Source organism: Rattus rattus, chromosome X (genome assembly GCF_011064425.1).
Source record: "Rattus rattus isolate New Zealand chromosome X, Rrattus_CSIRO_v1, whole genome shotgun sequence".
Classification (NCBI taxonomy): Eukaryota; Metazoa; Chordata; class Mammalia; order Rodentia; family Muridae; genus Rattus; species Rattus rattus.
Window position 1 is genome coordinate 14250671 of NC_046172.1, and position 17250 is coordinate 14267920.

At 47.2% G+C, this 17250-nt stretch overlaps 2 protein-coding genes and 1 non-coding gene across 3 annotated transcripts in view; all 3 read right to left on the reverse strand.

Moving 5' to 3' along the window:
* Nucleotides 1-436: 436 nt before the first annotated feature.
* Nucleotides 437-5797, reverse strand: Pim2 (Pim-2 proto-oncogene, serine/threonine kinase). Its single transcript, XM_032890163.1, has 6 exons — nt 5541-5797; nt 5306-5415; nt 4438-4488; nt 2262-2634; nt 1619-1795; nt 437-1517 (listed from the first exon to the last, which is right to left on the reverse strand). Exons 1-6 carry the CDS (start codon nt 5599-5601, stop codon nt 1354-1356), a joined length of 936 nt encoding a protein of 311 aa, XP_032746054.1. The 5' UTR covers nt 5602-5797; the 3' UTR covers nt 437-1353.
* Nucleotides 2721-2823, reverse strand: LOC116889577. The gene has a single exon (XR_004386493.1). It is a non-coding gene; the product is annotated as a U6 spliceosomal RNA (small nuclear RNA).
* A 2132-nt stretch (nt 5798-7929) lies between the features above and the next one.
* The window catches only part of Otud5 (OTU deubiquitinase 5), a 34319-nt gene continuing 24998 nt past the window's right edge, over nt 7930-17250 (reverse strand). Inside the window, 7 exon segments of the mRNA XM_032889603.1 lie at nt 7930-10318; nt 10597-10710; nt 10795-10996; nt 12295-12498; nt 16437-16585; nt 16683-16839; nt 16927-16991. Coding sequence (XP_032745494.1) covers nt 10197-10318; nt 10597-10710; nt 10795-10996; nt 12295-12498; nt 16437-16585; nt 16683-16839; nt 16927-16991 — 1013 coding nt within the window. The 3' untranslated portion in view covers nt 7930-10196.

Sequence of the window (17250 nt, forward strand, 5' to 3'; positions counted from 1 at the left end):
AACGGGACTTTCGAGAAGGCGGGACCTTCTTAAAACCAGAGCAGAGACTGTACCCATAATAGAAGAGAACGAGGAACAGGCTTTAGGACAATTGTCAGGACTAGAGAAACTAAAGGAGGTGAGTTGAGGAAAATGCAAAGGAGAATCGTGAAAGGTAGAGAAAATTAAATGGTTAAAAGCTAGACAGAAAGCGCTAGAAAGATTCTAGTTAGAGCCTGGGCTTTAAGCTCGGAATTTCTGTGCAAGCAAATCCCTGTACTCTAACTGTCTAAGTTTGGGGTTTAGAATGGGCCTCAAAAGACTCTACCTAAAACAAAACAGTCAGACAGGCGCCACTGTGGGGTTTTTATTCCCCAGAGTTTTTCTCCAGCTACCTCCTAAACTCAGCATCTAGTAGATGCTCCACTAATGCCTACCTCTATAAATGGCCATCCACTTGTGACTTCATTATTTATTAAATAGGTTTCCACACATGGCTTTTTAAATAATCCAGGCAGGGGGAGAAGGGACAGGAGGGCACACGCGCCACTCTCCACATCCAGTACACAATTATTTACACTTCAATCACTGGACAATCCTGGCTCAGGAGGAGGCAGCAAAAGTTGGAGAGGGGGGACCCCAGGAGAACACAGTAAGACTTATTTCCTCCATCTCATCCCCCCAAAACCACCCATCCCATCCTAATCTCTGGTGGTGTCCGGTGATGTCCATCTCCCATTCCTTCCCAAATTATGGAAGTAAGGTTCTTCTCACCAGAATAAGAGCACTTGGGATAACAGTAGGGTCCCCTCACCAAACAAAGGGAAAAAAAAAAGGGGGGGGGAAAGCACTGGGATTCTAATTAATGGGGCGTTACCTCCCCAGAATAATCACTTCTGGGCTAAGGCAGGCAAAGCAGCAACTGAATGAGATCCCAGGGTAAGGCCCTTTTGCTAAAGAGCTGCTGGGGGTGGGGGTAATCTTAAGGAAAGCACCCTTGCCCAAGTGAGAGCATTTGAACTAAGTGTCTAAGTTTGTGGTAGTAGTATAGGGGGTGCCAGTGTAGGGACTACAATGTCAGAATAAGAATCTTAGGGACCAGAAGGGAAGGAATCCAACCAAATAAACATCCTTAACAGAACAAGAAACAAGTAACTTCCCCCTCCCCAATTAGGGACCACAGGTTCTGGGAGGAGAGCTCCTTCCCGGGATTGGGATAGGAACTGGGCAGACTTGGCTATCTTCTGACCCTCAATCCCTATTCCCTGACCTTAGTAATACTGGATTTTTAACAACCTGTACAACCAGGTCAACAGATGTCCATCTATCCCTGTATCATGACCATGGGATTCCAACCAGAGAGCCTGGCTGGGCCTAGGGAACCAGAGACCAGGGCAAGGGGGCGGGGCTTCCTTTGGAGGGGTTGATGGGTTTTTCTTCAGCTGGTGTTTGCATCCAGGGGTCCAGCAGTATCTCCTCCAGTGAGGGTCGGGAACAGGGTTTAGGGGCCAGGCACCGTCGGATTAGGGCACAGCAATCTGTGGGGTCAAGAAGCACAGGGGAGATTAGCAGTCAGCAAGGGATAACCAGACTGGGAAGAATGAAGCCAGTTGGGCTGGGATGAGTTACCAGGCCTCACCTGGGGACACATGAGCAGGGAAGTGGAGCTCAGCCTCCAGAATCTCCTGATCTCTCTCGAAGGGAATGTCTCCACACACCATGTCATAGAGTAGGACACCCAGTGACCAGACAGTAGCTGGAAGGGCATGGTACTGGTGTCGCGAGATCCACTCGGGAGGGCTGTACACCCTTGTCCCTGTACAACAAGCCAAGGGTTAGATTCTCATCTGGTGATGCCCTTCCTACACCCCTGTGTCCCTGGAAGCACGAACTGTAAATTAAAAGGAGGGTATCCACTGGCGAGAGCAGTAGCAATTCAAGTTTAACAGCAGACTCCTGTCAGCAGCGGGATAGCTTTTAAAGGAGTACTTTACAATTAACAGATTATTTCACCCTCCCAAAAAACAACAATAACAACAACAACAACAACAAAAAAACCAAACCAACAACAAAACCCAATTCTATCCCCACACTAAAAAATAAGAGCCCAGAAGGTTAAGAAACTTTTATTGGGAATCTGGGCTTGAGAATGTAGTGTTAGAAATCAAGAAGCTTAAGATGGTCAAATGTTAAAAGGATAAACCAATTCTAAAGCTCAAAAGCCAGAAGAATTAATGATTACAAACAGCATCCCACCAGAAAATGTAGGGAAAAAGTCTTACCATCAAAGTCCGTGTATGGTTCATCATGAAGCAGCGCACCAGAACCGAAATCAATGAGTTTAACAGAACCCCGGCACAGGTCTATCAGGATGTTCTCATCCTTGATGTCACGATGGACAACGCCACGGGCGTGGCAGTGCTGGACAGCTGCCACTACTTGGGTGAAGAAGCTGCGGCTACAGCTTTCACCCAGCGGACCCTTCTCTGTGATGTAGTCGAAGAGATCCTGGGCAGGCATAGGCCGCTCAAGGACCAGCATGAAGCCTTCTGGTGTCTCAAACCAGTCAAGCAGGCGGATCACACCCGGATGGCCATTACCTTCACCCACCTTCCACAGCAGTGCCACCTCAAGTGGGCAGGTGACTGAGTCTGACTGGGGGGGTGGGAAGTAAAAAGACAGAAGAAGGCAAGTGTTAAGTCTGTAGCTCTGTGGTGGACAAAGTAAAGTTTATTTTCTTTTTTTATATGGAACGCTTCACGAATTTGCGTGTCATCCTTGCGCAGGGGCCATACTAATCTTCTCTGTATCGTTCCAATTTTAGTATATGTGCCGAGCGGGCACAAGTTTATTTTCTTTTTTCTTCTTTTTTTTTTTCGAGCTGGGGACCAAATCAGGGCCTTGCGCTTTGCTAGGCAAGCGCTCTACCACTGAGCTAAATCCCCAACCCACGCAAAGTTTATTTTCAAAGCACTGATTGTGATTGGGCTCCCCTTCCTAGAGCCTAGTATCCTCTTAAAGGCTCAAGTCCGTCGGAGAATAAAATGAACAGAGACCATACACATCTGGCATGTAGGAGGTCAGTAAATATTTGTATAAATTGAAGTGTTCTGATGGGGGAGGGAGTTTGAGACAGGTTCTCTTTGTAGACCAGGCTGGACTGGAACTCCAACCTCCCTCTACTTCAGAGGATTAAATTGTGCATCACCAAAAAAAAAAAAAAATAAATAAAAAAAATAAAAAAATTGTGCATCACCATGCCTGGCCTTCAAAGTGTTATCTTCAGATGCACCAGAAGAGGGCATCAGATCCCATTACAGATGGTCGTGAGCCACCATGTGGTTGCTGGGATTTGAACTCAGGACCTCTGGAAGAGCAGTCAGTGCTCTTTACCGCTGAATCTCTCCAGGCCTCCCGCTTCATAACTTTACAGCAAAGAGGGGCTAGCATGGAACTAAATACCATTAAGTTAATACTATCAATAGATTAAACACTGTTTTTCGTATGTCTTGTCAGTCTTTTCACTAGCACATCTCAAGGATCAATAGCAACAGGAGAACTCAGAAGGGATCTAGCACATCATGGATTCTAAGAAATGACGTCGTATTTTGCAAAGAGCCTGTAAATTAAACCACTGCAGAGGTGTGTGTCCTCCGGGTTTTAAATTTTTGTCTCACGTTTGAGACAGTGTAGCCCAAGTTGGCTTCAAATTCACTGAAATCCTAGTGAGCCAGCCTCCTGAATGTTGGGATTACAAGTGTGCACCATCAATCCTGGCTTTCATTTGTCCGAAACAGCTTACACTGAGTAATTGCAAAGGACCCGGCACAGAGTAAACATTTAACGAATGCTGTCTTGTCAGTCTCATTAATCAACCAGCACAAGTCAATAACGGCCCCTGCCCCAGACCGGAACGGGCAGCGATTGCCATGAGTCTCGTTGCCTCAGGTGGGGTCCTTTACAGGCCCACTAACTTGCACAGCCGCAGACAGGTTTTCTCACGGAGACGCAAACCTGCTACTGCGCAGGCTCACCCTCCCTCTCAGTCCACGGGCCGGCACAGACTACCTGAAGGGCCCGCCAGGGGGAGCTCTCTTACCTACAATTTGCCCAGACCCGCCCTGATGTCCGTTAGCGTTCTCCGGGTGGCAGGAGAGAAGCAGCCAGCATCACCATGACAACCAGTGACCTAGGCCCCTCCTTCCCCACCCGCATGTCCTGTGAACAGCCCAAAAGCAGTGTTTGAAAAAAGGATGAGAAAGGGGAGTTCGAGAGGAGAATCCAGGGCTCTGGGGGAATTGCGGTGAAATCAGAACTATCACACGAAGGCAGGAATCACAGGCTGTTGGGGTTCTCACGGTTTCAGGGCCTAGGGAGTCATATGCCCCCTAGAAAAAAAGCAGTGGGTGCATTCGGTGATGGAGTCTATGGGTCATGACGTACACCAAAGACACTCACCACAGTGGACCAGCCTAGCACACGGTTCCGGGAGATTACTTTGATGGCCACCTAGAAAAAAGGCTGAGATAAGGGGGTGGCAGGTAATCCCAGACTCTTCCCAATCTAGACCCTCTTCCCAATTCCAGTCTCTCCACTCGGGTATTCCTAGTACCCATACATCTCACACCCATTGGAGGTCGGATGCCCATCCAGCACTTAAGTCCCCAGAAGCAAGTTCATCTAACATTTTTACGCCTTTCCTCTTGCTAGGAAAGCGTCAAGACCCCCTGAAATCCAGAATGGAGTTGTAGATTTTTTTCCTTTTGCTTTTTCTTTCTCCCACTGTCACCCTACATGCCCTCCAACCCCCAATGTTGGCTATTGAACTCGGTGTTTGTGAACGGTGGACAAATAATCTACCACTGACCCATATCCCCAGATTCGAATTCCAAGTTTTTTTGACGTCGCAAGCTCTCCTCCATCATCCTACCCATCTCCAGGGCACAACAACTCTATGTCTGGATTGTTCTCACGACTCCACACTTAACACCTACTTTTAAAACATCCCCACCTTCACAGACACACGCTCACGCACGCCAATTCCTTGGATCTTGGGGTCCAGTCCTAAAGATCTGCCCCCTCCCTAGTAGAAACCGCCAGTCCTCCAGAATTCTTGCCCTGAATCCTGCCCACCCCCATACCCACCTGGACTGCAGACAGACGCGCGCACTCACACTCATAGCAGCAACCCTGCTCCTAGATTCTACTACACATTTTCAGGCGCAGGCTCCCCACCGGAGCCATTGGCATCCCGGTGCCCGGAACCCCACCACCACCACCCTTCGCCAAAACACCTGACCCTCCCAGAACCCCTTGTAGGGGATACCTGACGTCTATCCGTGACGCGGTGTCCCGCGAAGACGGTGCCAAAGCCTCCCTTACCCAGGAGGGGGCCAAGTCGGTATTCGGCCTCGAAAGCTGCCCGATCCTTGCCTCCTACGCAAGCGGAGGCGAGGAAGTCAGGGTGGCGGTGTACTCTGATCCCAGCCGTGACTCGCCCCCACACCAGCACCCATCATTCCAGTCCACCCAACCTGCTTGTGACAGGAGGCTGCGCTCACCTGGAGGCTGCGTGGGGGTCACAGGGGGCGAAGGAAGCCCCTGCAGAGGCTTGGTCAACATGGAGGAGGTGCTGCGCAGATTGAGCCCGCTGAATCCGCTGAGCCCGCAGGGCGTGGATGCCCGGGGCAGAGCGGCCGGAGAGCCAGGGCTGGGGGGCGCCAGGGTGGAAGGCGGGGAATCTGGTGGCCCGGAAGCGCCTGCAGACGGCGCAGCGTTAAGATTCGTCGCGCGCGCCAGCCCCAACGCTACTGAGCCGGGGCACGCGCCTCCCGGGAGAGTCGCCCTGCGCGACAGACCCGCCCACCTGGCTTTGATCAATCCGGACGCGGCACCTGCTGTACCCTAGCCAATCCGAGCCAGTCCTTATTTGCATGCCACCCTCAACGTTTGGGTGCCTTTATGCAAAAATACATGCCAGGTTCTTCCGCGGAGGCAGGGCCTGTATGCAAATGTAGGAGGGTGCGCGCGCGTGCACGCACAGACAGACAGTCAGACAGACAGACAGACAGACACACACACACACACACACACACACACGCACGCACGCTCGAACAGGTTCTGGGAATCCCTTTGCGACAACTGCGTTTGTTTTGGTTGTTGGTGTGGTGGGGTGTGTACACACTTGGAAAAAAAAAGCGCAGCCTCCTTTCCTAGGACGCAGGTTTGCTGCCGCCATCGCCTTTGCTGCCTTGGGATCAATAAGGAGGCAACGACAAGCCACCTTTTAAGAGTCAGCCTGGAACTAGACAGGATCCTATCATGGGTGTTTCTCATCCCAAATCAGGCAACCTTTGCTTCAAACCTGTAATCTTACAGAAGCGCTGGTCCACTCTTCAGGGAAGGATAACATTCTTTATCACCGTCATCAAAAAGAAAGGGTGAGGCAATGGCATTTTGGGACCTGTAGGCTGCTTTTTTTTTTTTTTTTTTTTTTTTTGCCATTATCCTACAGAAACCTGGTTAGACTTAGCCCCGTTACCGGGGTCTAGCTCTAGAATCCATAATGGCAGGAGTTGGTTCTGGTGGAGCTACAACTTTCTTGTCAAAGAGCTGGTACTGAAAGGCTGAAGCAATGGTACAATTACCCCCAGCCACATTTGTGTAAGTATCCAGGGGCCCTGAGTCCAGGAAGACAGCCACACTACTCCAAAGACACACAGAAAGCTCGGCATTGTCAAGTACATGTGAAATCCAACTACTTGTATGCTGGGCAAGGACCAAAGAATCTGAGGTCAGACTGGGCAAACATAGTAATATGTCTTAAAAGGAAAAGGTCAGGTTGGGATTTAGCTCAGTGGTAGAGCGCTTGCCTAAAGCGCAAGGCCCTGGGTTGGTCCCAGCTCGGAAAAAAAAAAAAAAAAAAAAAAAAAAAAAAAGCAAAGGTCTTCAGGTTAGTCTGCTGACCTCAGGACCCATATGGCAAAAAAGGGAGAAATGACTTCCATAAGATGTTTGCTGACCGGGGTTGGGGATTTAGCTCAGTGGTAGAGCGCTTGCCTAGGAAGCACAAGGCCCTGGGTTGGTCCCCAGCTCCGAAAAAAAAAAAAAAAAAAAAAAAAAAAAAAAAGATGTTTGCTGACCTCCAAACATGTCTGTGTGGAACTCACATACCCACACATAAACCAAGATGTGGGCATTTGCATTAAAGATATAGTCAGATACATTCAAGTGACTTGTCCTAACCTCGTGCATGAAGATATGTTCAGAATATCCCAGAAACATTCAGTGATATGACTTTACTTGTACTGCCCTATGGGGACACTTAATGCCATGATACGTCCCCACCAGAAACTGACACACTTGTCACAAGGACAGCAGCACCTCCAGGTATGTACCTTCACAGGAATATTTGTGCTGTCCCAGAAATGAGAGACCCAGAGTCTGTCACAAGAATATAGTTGTTCCAGATACATACATGCACTGCTCCAAAGCAGGCACATAGGCATCCATGTGCTCCAAATCACCACATATGTAATGCAACAAAAAGCAGACCCAATCACATACACACACTATCAGACACGCGGCTTATCACTGAAAGTATCCAGACAAACTACAGATGTACTGTCACTGACAGACCCACGCAAACATGCACTTCTCTCAGATACCAGACACAAACTGTCATAGGCAGAGTCCCACACTCAGTCACCATCTGATACACCTGGAAACAAGCCTCACTGGAAACAAACACATACACACTCTTACCAGAGACACCGGAGTTCAGAGAAACTGGTAGACTCAAGACACTGTAGTCACAGGCACAGACAACATACACAAAGCAGAGATGTTCCTTGGAATCTCTCTTACTCCCCAACATTCCTAGTGTCTTCCTATGAGCCTAACAGGCTTTAGTGGAGGGGGAGATCTTAAGACACGCACAACAAGATAAGCAAGCGTCACAGCCCCAGCCCAGAAGTTTATTTATAGTACAGTTATTGGGATAGTCGTAGACAGAAGGGAGAGTGCAAAGGGGATCACACAGGGTTTTCTCAGGTGATCCCTCTGTCTTAAAAGACAAATAAGGATGGGAGCTGAAGATAAGGTTAGGGCAAATTGCAAGTAAATGCCAAGAGTAGCAAGAGGCAGGCTGAGGCCAAATGGTACAAACTTACAAAATACGGTAATAACCCCAACATTTGTGCTCTAAGAATGTACCAGGTATTGTTCCCAGTAGTACATTATTGACCATACACATTCTCTGTCAATACTCACAAATCAGAGAGCATGAGGTAGCAGACATTAATGACCCCTGGAGTTGCAGATGGGGCACTTTAAACTCAAAGAGAGCCCAAAGCCACACAGCTAAACAATGCAGGTAGATTTTAAACACCCTCTTGGCGTGCTCATGCTTGAGCATGTATTTCAGATATCCTGCAGCCACCCACTGGGCAAGCCATGCCCTCACCTGTAGGGCCACCATACAGTCTTCTGAAAGGACCCCACTTAGGCATAGGGGGAGGGGAATAATACTGTTCTGAGAAAACCTGAGGGCCAGCCAGCCTTCTCAGCCTGGGCTTTGCAAACCCTAGGAGAGATATGAACAGAGGTGTTAACAGACCCGTTTCATCCTCCCAACTTCTAAAATTCAGTTGGGCAAGGGCCACCTCTGGTCACTGTCCCTGATCTAGTCTAATTATCGATTGTTTATTTATCAGATTATCACAAGGATGAATGAGCATTCAGGTTGAGAGTGCAAATTCAGACACAAGTCAGTCATGGCCTATGGCTCATCCAGTCCTTAATTGGCCCTAGGCTCCCGAATGGAAACATGGTAGGTGGGAGTAGGGGCTTCAGTTTCAGTCGATTTGGTTCTGAAGTTTAGGACTTTTAATGAAAATGTCTCACTGTGTAGCCCAGCTGGCTTGTAACTACACTCTGTAGACAAGGTTGGTCTGAAACTCAAAAGATCCACCTGCCTCTGCCCTCCTCAAAGCTGGGATCAAAAGCATGACCCAGTTGTAGAGTTATTTGTTGCTGCTTTTGTTCTTTTAAGAAACAATCTTGCTTATGCGGCTCACGATAGTCTCAGCCCGCCTGGGCTCTAGGGATTCGCTGCCATCAGTCTCAAGAGTGCACCCAACAAGAAGTTAATTTAATAAACAGAAGATCAAAGATGAACCCCAGCTTACAGACAGCACCTACTGGAGAACAAGCAGACCTCTGGTCAAGCCAAATCCTGTGCTTCCCAGAGGCCCGTCCACCCGTCCCACACAGAATAGAGTAGCTCAGGGAAACTGACATTTGGTTTTATTGTGCCAAGGACATTACAGATGGTGGATCTTGTCAACACCTGCAGTGCACGGGTGCCCCATCTGCTGAGGCTCCCACTCCCTAAATTCAAATCTTGGGTAGTGGCCATGATTTCTGAAGACACCCCAATTCAAGCTTCCAAACAGACTAGCGGTGGTGGAAGGCAAAGCGATGCAGCAAGGTCAGACTGTCACTGTCCAAAGCCAGTCTGCCACCCGCATCTCCTGCCACTTCCCTCTGGCTCATATCCTTAGCCCTTCCAAGGAATCAGGGGCTGAAAGACAGCAGAAATCCATCTCCTTCCTGCCCTCTATGCTCCATGGTCAACCTGCTCAGCTCCAAAGCAGAGTGCCATCCTCACAGGGCCAGTATTGCTGTGTACATTGGTTTTCATTTGTTGATTTTGTGAGATAAAGCACATTTTAATCAAGAAAATTTTAACATTGAAGGCTCAGATTCTTCAGGGACTTAGGAAGGAAAATTTCCCACTCGCACTTTTCTTGTCATCATTGTTGGGAAAGGGTGACAAGTTTATCTGATCTTTAAGGAAGGACGAGCAGAAGACTTCCTTTGTCTGAATGTCTCTCTTCTGGGCTGCCTGGCTGCCAGATGGTCTGTGTCTCTGTGGGTCTCTTGCCACCTTCCGCACCCTGTCCAGAGTCCCCTGTGGAATGCTGAGATGGTGCTGTGCAGGGGGGCAATAGGGCACATCAGCTGGCAGAGACCAATGGTGGTGGCAGGGATGAGATGGATGGAGCGCATGAGTGGGCCAGCCAGAGGGAAGTGGAAAAGAAGGAAAAGAGGAAACAAAGGAAGGAAGCCAAGAGGGAAGAAAGCCAAAGAAGTTTGGGTGGCATTAAAGGGCAGGAGTGGGAGATCGGGGATGGTGTCCAGTCCCTGGGTCTCCATCAACTCTTGTCTGGGGGTGGGTCTCTGTGCACTTTGTTTTTCTTCATACTGTCTAGGTATTCCTGTTGGGACACTGCCAGCACCGATGCTAGGATCTCATCATCGTCCCAATCATTCAGACCTGCTGGGCAGGAGAGAGAAGAGGACAATGATGATGGGGGGCGCCTCGGGTCACTTTCCCTTATTTCTGTCTGATCCCTGGCCCTGGAAAAATCCATCCAGGTCCCAATCACTCATTGACTCCCTCAACTCTGTGAAGCCCACTAGACCCACTGTGGAGAAAACCTTTGGGGCCTGAAATTTTCCCTCATGCCTCTGACTTGGAGAGATGGCCAGGGACTTCAAAAATCCTCCAGGCTCTCCCAACTTCCAGCTGGTCCATCCCCTAAGGGGGCTTACCAAAGGCAGAGGGGGACATCTGCTGGATGAGGGCCCGGCACTCCAGAGCAGGGTAGAGGGACACAAGAGGAGAGGTGGCCCGATCAGCCCCTGCTGAGAACTGACTGCTTGTACCTGAGGCAGATCAACAATCAGAGGTAGAGCCCACCAAGCAGAGCCTCTTAGCCCAAGCAGGCACCCTGAAAGCAAGTCACTGACCTGGTGCACAGGGTGAAGGAGGTTTGGCAAGAGCTAACACAGTGCCTGGGGAAGGGGGCTTAATGCCTAGCTCGGCATGCAGTTCAGGGTGCTCAGGTGACGAGGCTGAACTTCGTTGCCGTGGGGACCGACTAGTCCATTCCTCCAGGCCACTGGAGGCTGCTGCTGTGGCTGAACTGCATGTGGCACTGGCTTTCCGTGGCTGCAGTAGGGAAGGAAAAAGTGATAAGGACCTACACTGGCTATGACCCTCCTGTGCCGGAGTGCTTATACCCTTTTCCCGAATCCTGGCTACAGATAGCTTTAATGTATCACAATGAACTACAGGTAAAGATTCTTAATCACTCTCATATCCTTAAAGGCATCTGACAAAGTCCTATTCTTTCAAGAGACCCCCATCTCATCTCCTGATTCAAACCCTGCTTTCCCCTTAGATTTGCTCTATAACCAGTCAGGGTGATCCTATCTCAAATCCCTTTTCTGTTCACAGCCCTCCCATGGTTTCTGCCTCATTCAGAGCAAAAGCAAAGTCCTCTCCAGAATTCACAAGCCACTATCCAACCTAGCCCCACTACCCTGACCATACCCACATTCTGTTCAGCTTCAGGTATACCTAGGTTATACCAACTCCGCTGCCCTCACCCAGGCCTAGTTCTGTCCATGTACTCGGGTACCAAATTCCCTTTCTATGGGCTTTCTGCACCTCATCTGCTGAGCTCTACCCTGATGACTGTTTAATACTGTGAACTCAAATCATCCTCACTCAGTCTCATGTATCCCCTGCACCAACTGTCCATTTTTCACCCATCATCCCTCCAACTCATTCATGAGGATTTTAGTTCACTTGGCAAAACTGTGAGTAGGCCTGAGGATAGGTACTTTGGCCTGCTAGGTTCACAATGTACCTCACTATACTAGGAATCTTCTGCTTCCTGCCACAGGTCTACAATATAAATACTTGCTGAACAGATTATTCAGCTCTTGTAACCAGCAGTCATTCCAAACCCCTCTTCGATTCCTCAGATGCATGCCTCCCTGCTTCGTACCCTAAAAATACAACCGACTAGACCCCCCACCCCCACCTCTCCTGGTCTTGCACAACCAGAGTCACAGGCCTGACCAATGCCGTATCTGCCTCAACAGACAGGATCACAGAAGATAGTGAAGGAAAGGCTTTATATCCTCAGTACAGAACGTAGCATGCAAAGGGATTCCAAAAAAGCTGGTCTCTTTGTAGCTATCCATTGTTCCTTTGTGCTACCAGCAGTGGTGGCTGCTCTCTTCGTTTCTTAAAAGATGCTCTCCTTTACTTCTTAAAATCAAATGTTGAGAGTTCCAAGGTACGATGCCAAGACTAAAGATGAGATGAGTTATAGATGGGACTGGGAGTTTGCCTCTCTCCCAGATGTCAAAATTTCTTATTTTATCTCTGTTAATTAGGGGCCAAAAGATAGGAAGTAATAGGTCTTGGTCAGGCCAATGACAGAGTCCATGACCCACCTGGCTGGGTCCCCGGACCTGGCGGGCCTGTTTCTCTTGATCCCTCAGCCACTGCAGGTAAGATTCTCGAGCCACCTGCTCCTCTATGGCCTCATTTGTGGCCTCCCAGTCTGTAGCTCGTTTCTTGTCTTCCAGCATTTGTTGTTCAATCCATGACTCTTCTGATGTCTTTATGGCATTCTTCATCAGGGACTGCTCTGCAAACTGCCAGGGGAGAGGAACAGGGATGTGCAGTGATGCTCTGAACCCAGGTAAGAGCCTGAATGGCTCAAGAAGGCAGGCCTACAGGCCTTAGCAGAGACAACACAGAAGTTATTCTTACATAGTACTCCTCAGCAGACTGTGTACAGATTCATCCATAACTGGAGAAAGCAGGCTTAGATATAAGACCTGGCATTCTGAATTCCTATGGTCAGAAATACTGGCCCAAACCCAAGATACCTCAAGTGAAGCACTAAGTCTGGAGATAAGAGGGGCTCTTCGGTCTAGGCCTTCGTTTAAAGAAGCCTCATCTAGCAATGACTCAATTTCACAGTGTTGAAGCCTTTCTCATATATTCCCAGATAAGGCAAAAGAAAAAGATGAACAGAGAAGTACAGACATGGAGTGGAGGCAGGAATCAAGAGAATACGAGGCTGAGTATGGCTATATGAGGGAAGGAATGGTCGGTATTGGTATCATGTGGGTGCTAGGACACTGTATGAGAAAACTTCACATCAAGTTGTAAGACACTAGGGCATTACTGGTTTGTTTTCAGACAGAGGGTCATGGCCTGGTCTGATTTTGAACTATGAAGGTCAAGCTAGCCTGGAATTCATAGCAACCTTCCTGCTTCAGCCTCACAAGTGCTGTGATTACAGGCATGAGCTAGCTAGCACATCCGGAGATGATGCTAATGGAATAATAGAGAACATCAATGTATATTTCAGGGATTAAATGCAAATAGTGCTTCATAAAGTTTTGGTTAATGTTCCGTTTTTCAAAAACAATGGCTTGGTATGCAGCCAGCCCAGGTTAGGTTTGAACTCACAATTCTCTTCCTCTGCCTCAAAAATACTAGAATTATAGGCATGTACCACCATGTCCCTAGTAACATCACTTTCACATACACATATATAACATACATAAATGCATGTATGCTAAACAACATAATTTTCTATCATGGTGCACACCAGGGGAGATAAATGTAAAAAAGGCTAGATCAAGTCAATTTAAAAACAGGGCCAGCTGAGTGCTAACAAGTGCATACACAAAAACCTGGGTTCCATTCCTAGCACTCCAAAATGAGGCAAATGAAAACTAGGTAACTGACCATTGCACAAGTAAAGCATAGGGATGGCAAATGGGCAGATGTAAGAGACCCTCAGCCGGTGATGAAGCTCAAGGGTGTAGCATTAAAACAATGCTCAACACATTTAACAATCAAGTAAACTTAAAAAACACTGAGAATGGTTAAAATTAAAAAGGTAGGAAGATGAAGTGCTGGAAAGAAGAGGAACAGAACTTTCATTCACTGTGATGGGGCCTGGAACAAATCAGGCCACTTCGTACAAATAGTCTAGCAGCTGCTTACAAATCACACCATGGTTTTCAAATTCTGTAATTTTGCTTCCAGATATTAATAAAACTAATCATAAAATTTAAGTTCCTACAAAAACCTGAACACAGCAGTTTACAGAAGCTTTGTTCATAATCATCAAAACCTGGAAGCAACCAAGGATATCTCTCAAATAGGTGAATGATTAAACCAACAGTGTGCCTCCACAAATGGAACAGTGATAACATGGCTAACAAGCCATGAAAAACCATGGAAGAACCTTAATGCATATTGCTACCTGAAAGCAGCATTTTAAAAAGCCTACATACTTATGAGTGCAATTACGTGACTTTCTGAAATAGGCAAAAACAGTCAATAAAGATCAGTGGCTGCAGGAGACAGAGTGGGGAACCTTCAGGGGCTGAAACTAGCTGAATGAATAGGTGCCTGAAAGATAGATGCACATTATTGTTATGCATCTGTCAAAACCCAAGGAACTTTACAAAACAAAGACTATTCCTTAATGTATGCTAATCGCTTTTTAAAGATTAGTTAAGAAGTAACACTCCGGGGGCAAAACCTCCTAAAGAATTACAAATGTATGCAAAGACAAGCAGGCGGTGGCCTCAGGCACTTAGAAAATGAATAGAATCAGTAACACCAAACACAAAGAGAGCGGTCCGTATCACCGGACTCCAGGGGTCCAGTTAATGAGTCCGCACCAGCTTATACGGATATGTAAATAGCAGTCATGTAAGTGACTGCTGGGTGGTGCGGGAAAGTTTTCTAAACTTTAAAGTGAAAATTTACTCAAAAAGGCTAAAATGAGGCAAATGGTCACGGGATTTTAACTAGAGACATCAGCAATAACCCTAAGTTAAATTAACATATACTTAGGTCAACAGACAGAATTCCCATCAGTGTGACTTCCTTCCTAACACTACAGCAGCCAAAAGGTGGGAAAATTCGTATGACGTCTGCCAGACAATCAACATCAACAGTCATGATCATATTCCCAATACATACTCTTGATGTCTTTCTCTGTGCTCTTCTGCCCAAACCCAAAATCCAGGTTAAAATCATGAGAAGGACGCCGAGAAAAAGAATTTCCCCGCAATACTTTTGAATAGTTCTCCTTAAAATTTTTGTGGTCATCAAAACAAGAGGAAGGAATGAGGCAGTAACTTCACATTAATATGAATGTCTGAATACCAGTTCACACCGGGTAACAAATATACCAGTCTGTGCCTTGGGAAGAGACGAGATGGAACTGTATACTGAGGAAACTATTCTGAAGGTTGGCAAGACAGCTCAGGGAGTCAAGGGCGCCTGATGAACACAGAGAGCTGAGTTGTTTACAGACCTCCACACACCATTCCCCAAAATAAATAAATGTAAAATAATTTTGAACAATTAAGTCTATTAATTAGAGAAACTTTAAAACATTCAGATTTTTAGAGAAAAAGAAAATAGTCAAGCCAGTAAAAGTTACAGATGAATCTTAAATGATGCTGATATTAAGTTGAAAAAATTCATTCTGGAATAGCTACATACATGCAGCGTAATTCATATTATATGACATTCTAGAAAAGACAAAACTGTGAAGTGGGTCACCAGATCAAAACAAAACCAGACAAATTCTTAAGAATTTGTTAAAATAAGAAGTCAAAGGGGACAAGTAAATGTGAGACAGAATCCTGGAAAAGAAAAGGCTTACCAATAAGGACACTGAGGAAATGTGTTCTTAATGGACCCATACTGATTTGTTATGGACAACAAATGTACTATGTTCATGTTAATCATAGCAGGGCATACGGAAATGCTAATATTCTCACAATCACTCTGCGAATATAAAACTTTTCTAAAATTTAGTAAAAAAGAAAAACAAGGCGCCCCTCCCCCAGGTTGGGGGGGTATGTTGATGTTGTTTCTTAAGATGAGGCAGGACCACCTTCTGTTTGTAGGAAGTGAAACCTGAATAGAAGTCTTCAAAATCCCCAGGAGGGGGTAAAGGGAAGACAGAGAAGAGGGAGGAGAGGGGGTGGGGAGGAGAGGAAGTGGGATAAGGAGTAGGGAAAAGAGTCAAGGAGGAAGGAAAGAGGGAGGATCAGAGGTGTCGACACTATGAAAAGAGGGAGGATGGAGCAGGGAAGATGAGAGGATAGACTGTGAGACTATGAGAATGAATGATTATCTGCCAGTAGATGCTGGGCAAATGAACTGTAATCTTCTGACACCTAGGCGGCCTTGGGCCTGTGGGAAGTACTTTCAGTGTAGGCCCAACCTATACAATCTGCTCAGAGGGTCCACTCCAGCAAACTGCTCTGAAGTTGGAGAAGATCCGTGTGGAAGCTTGGATAGCCAGTCTAAGGACTGGCTTGCTGTTTCAAGTTGAGCTCTATATCCTAAAAGGCCACTCTCAACAAGCGTAACATGAGTGAGCCATCTCATGGACAGGCACATCAAAACCACAGACTGAGTTCTGATCAACAGTAACTCACTAATTTTATATAGAGATGAAACTTGGGTGCAGACATTTTATGGGCTAAGGGCAGAGCCAATGATCCATATCTAGCAAATACCTGGGGCACAGGGACCCACTTACCCCTGGTTTAAATGATGGCAGGCCCAGCCCCACACCAATAGTGGCCTTGTTAGGATTCACCACTGAATTATAGTGGATATTCCGGTGGTAGCTGACGCGGATGGGTTCATCTTCATTTTGATGGATCCCATGGAATGTGTTGATAGGTTCTGCAGAGAAAGAGAAGGAGGGAGCATCCACAGGGGCCCGGTATGGTTGGCTCTGATGAGGAACCATTAGGCCCTCACCTACCCACTACAGAAGTACCTGTGCTATACTGATACACCTCCACTGGACGGTTGTACATCTCTGCCATAGCCTGCATCTCAATGTGGTTGCCATGGCAGTTGTTTTTCCGCTTCCGATTGATATAGGTGGTGAAGTCTTCTGTGACATAGTTGGAGAAGTAATCGGCATTCTTCATCTGTGGAACAGATTGGAAAATTAAGGTTTGTGTGCAACAGGAATCCCCCTACCCTCCTGCTGCCCCAAGGCCTCCCCAGGATCTCACCAGATAGTCCATGCAATGCTTTCGCACAACCTCATGCATGTCCTGGTCTCCATACACCTGGTCAGCTGGGGGTGTGGGGACAAAACAAAGGAGAGGATGGGGTCAGACCTGTCACCACTAGAGCTCTGAGTCAGAGTCATAGAACATCATTAGGGAGCAGATGGGCTGAAGGATTAGGGAAACTCCCTTTTCTATACCAAGGCCCAGAAGCTTTGAGTTGTGATAGAGTGGTGGTAAATAACAAGCAAGGGCTGAAAACATGATGAACATGCACACATCAGCCAGGTGTAGTGGTACATGTCTATATCCCAGCCCTCAGGATGT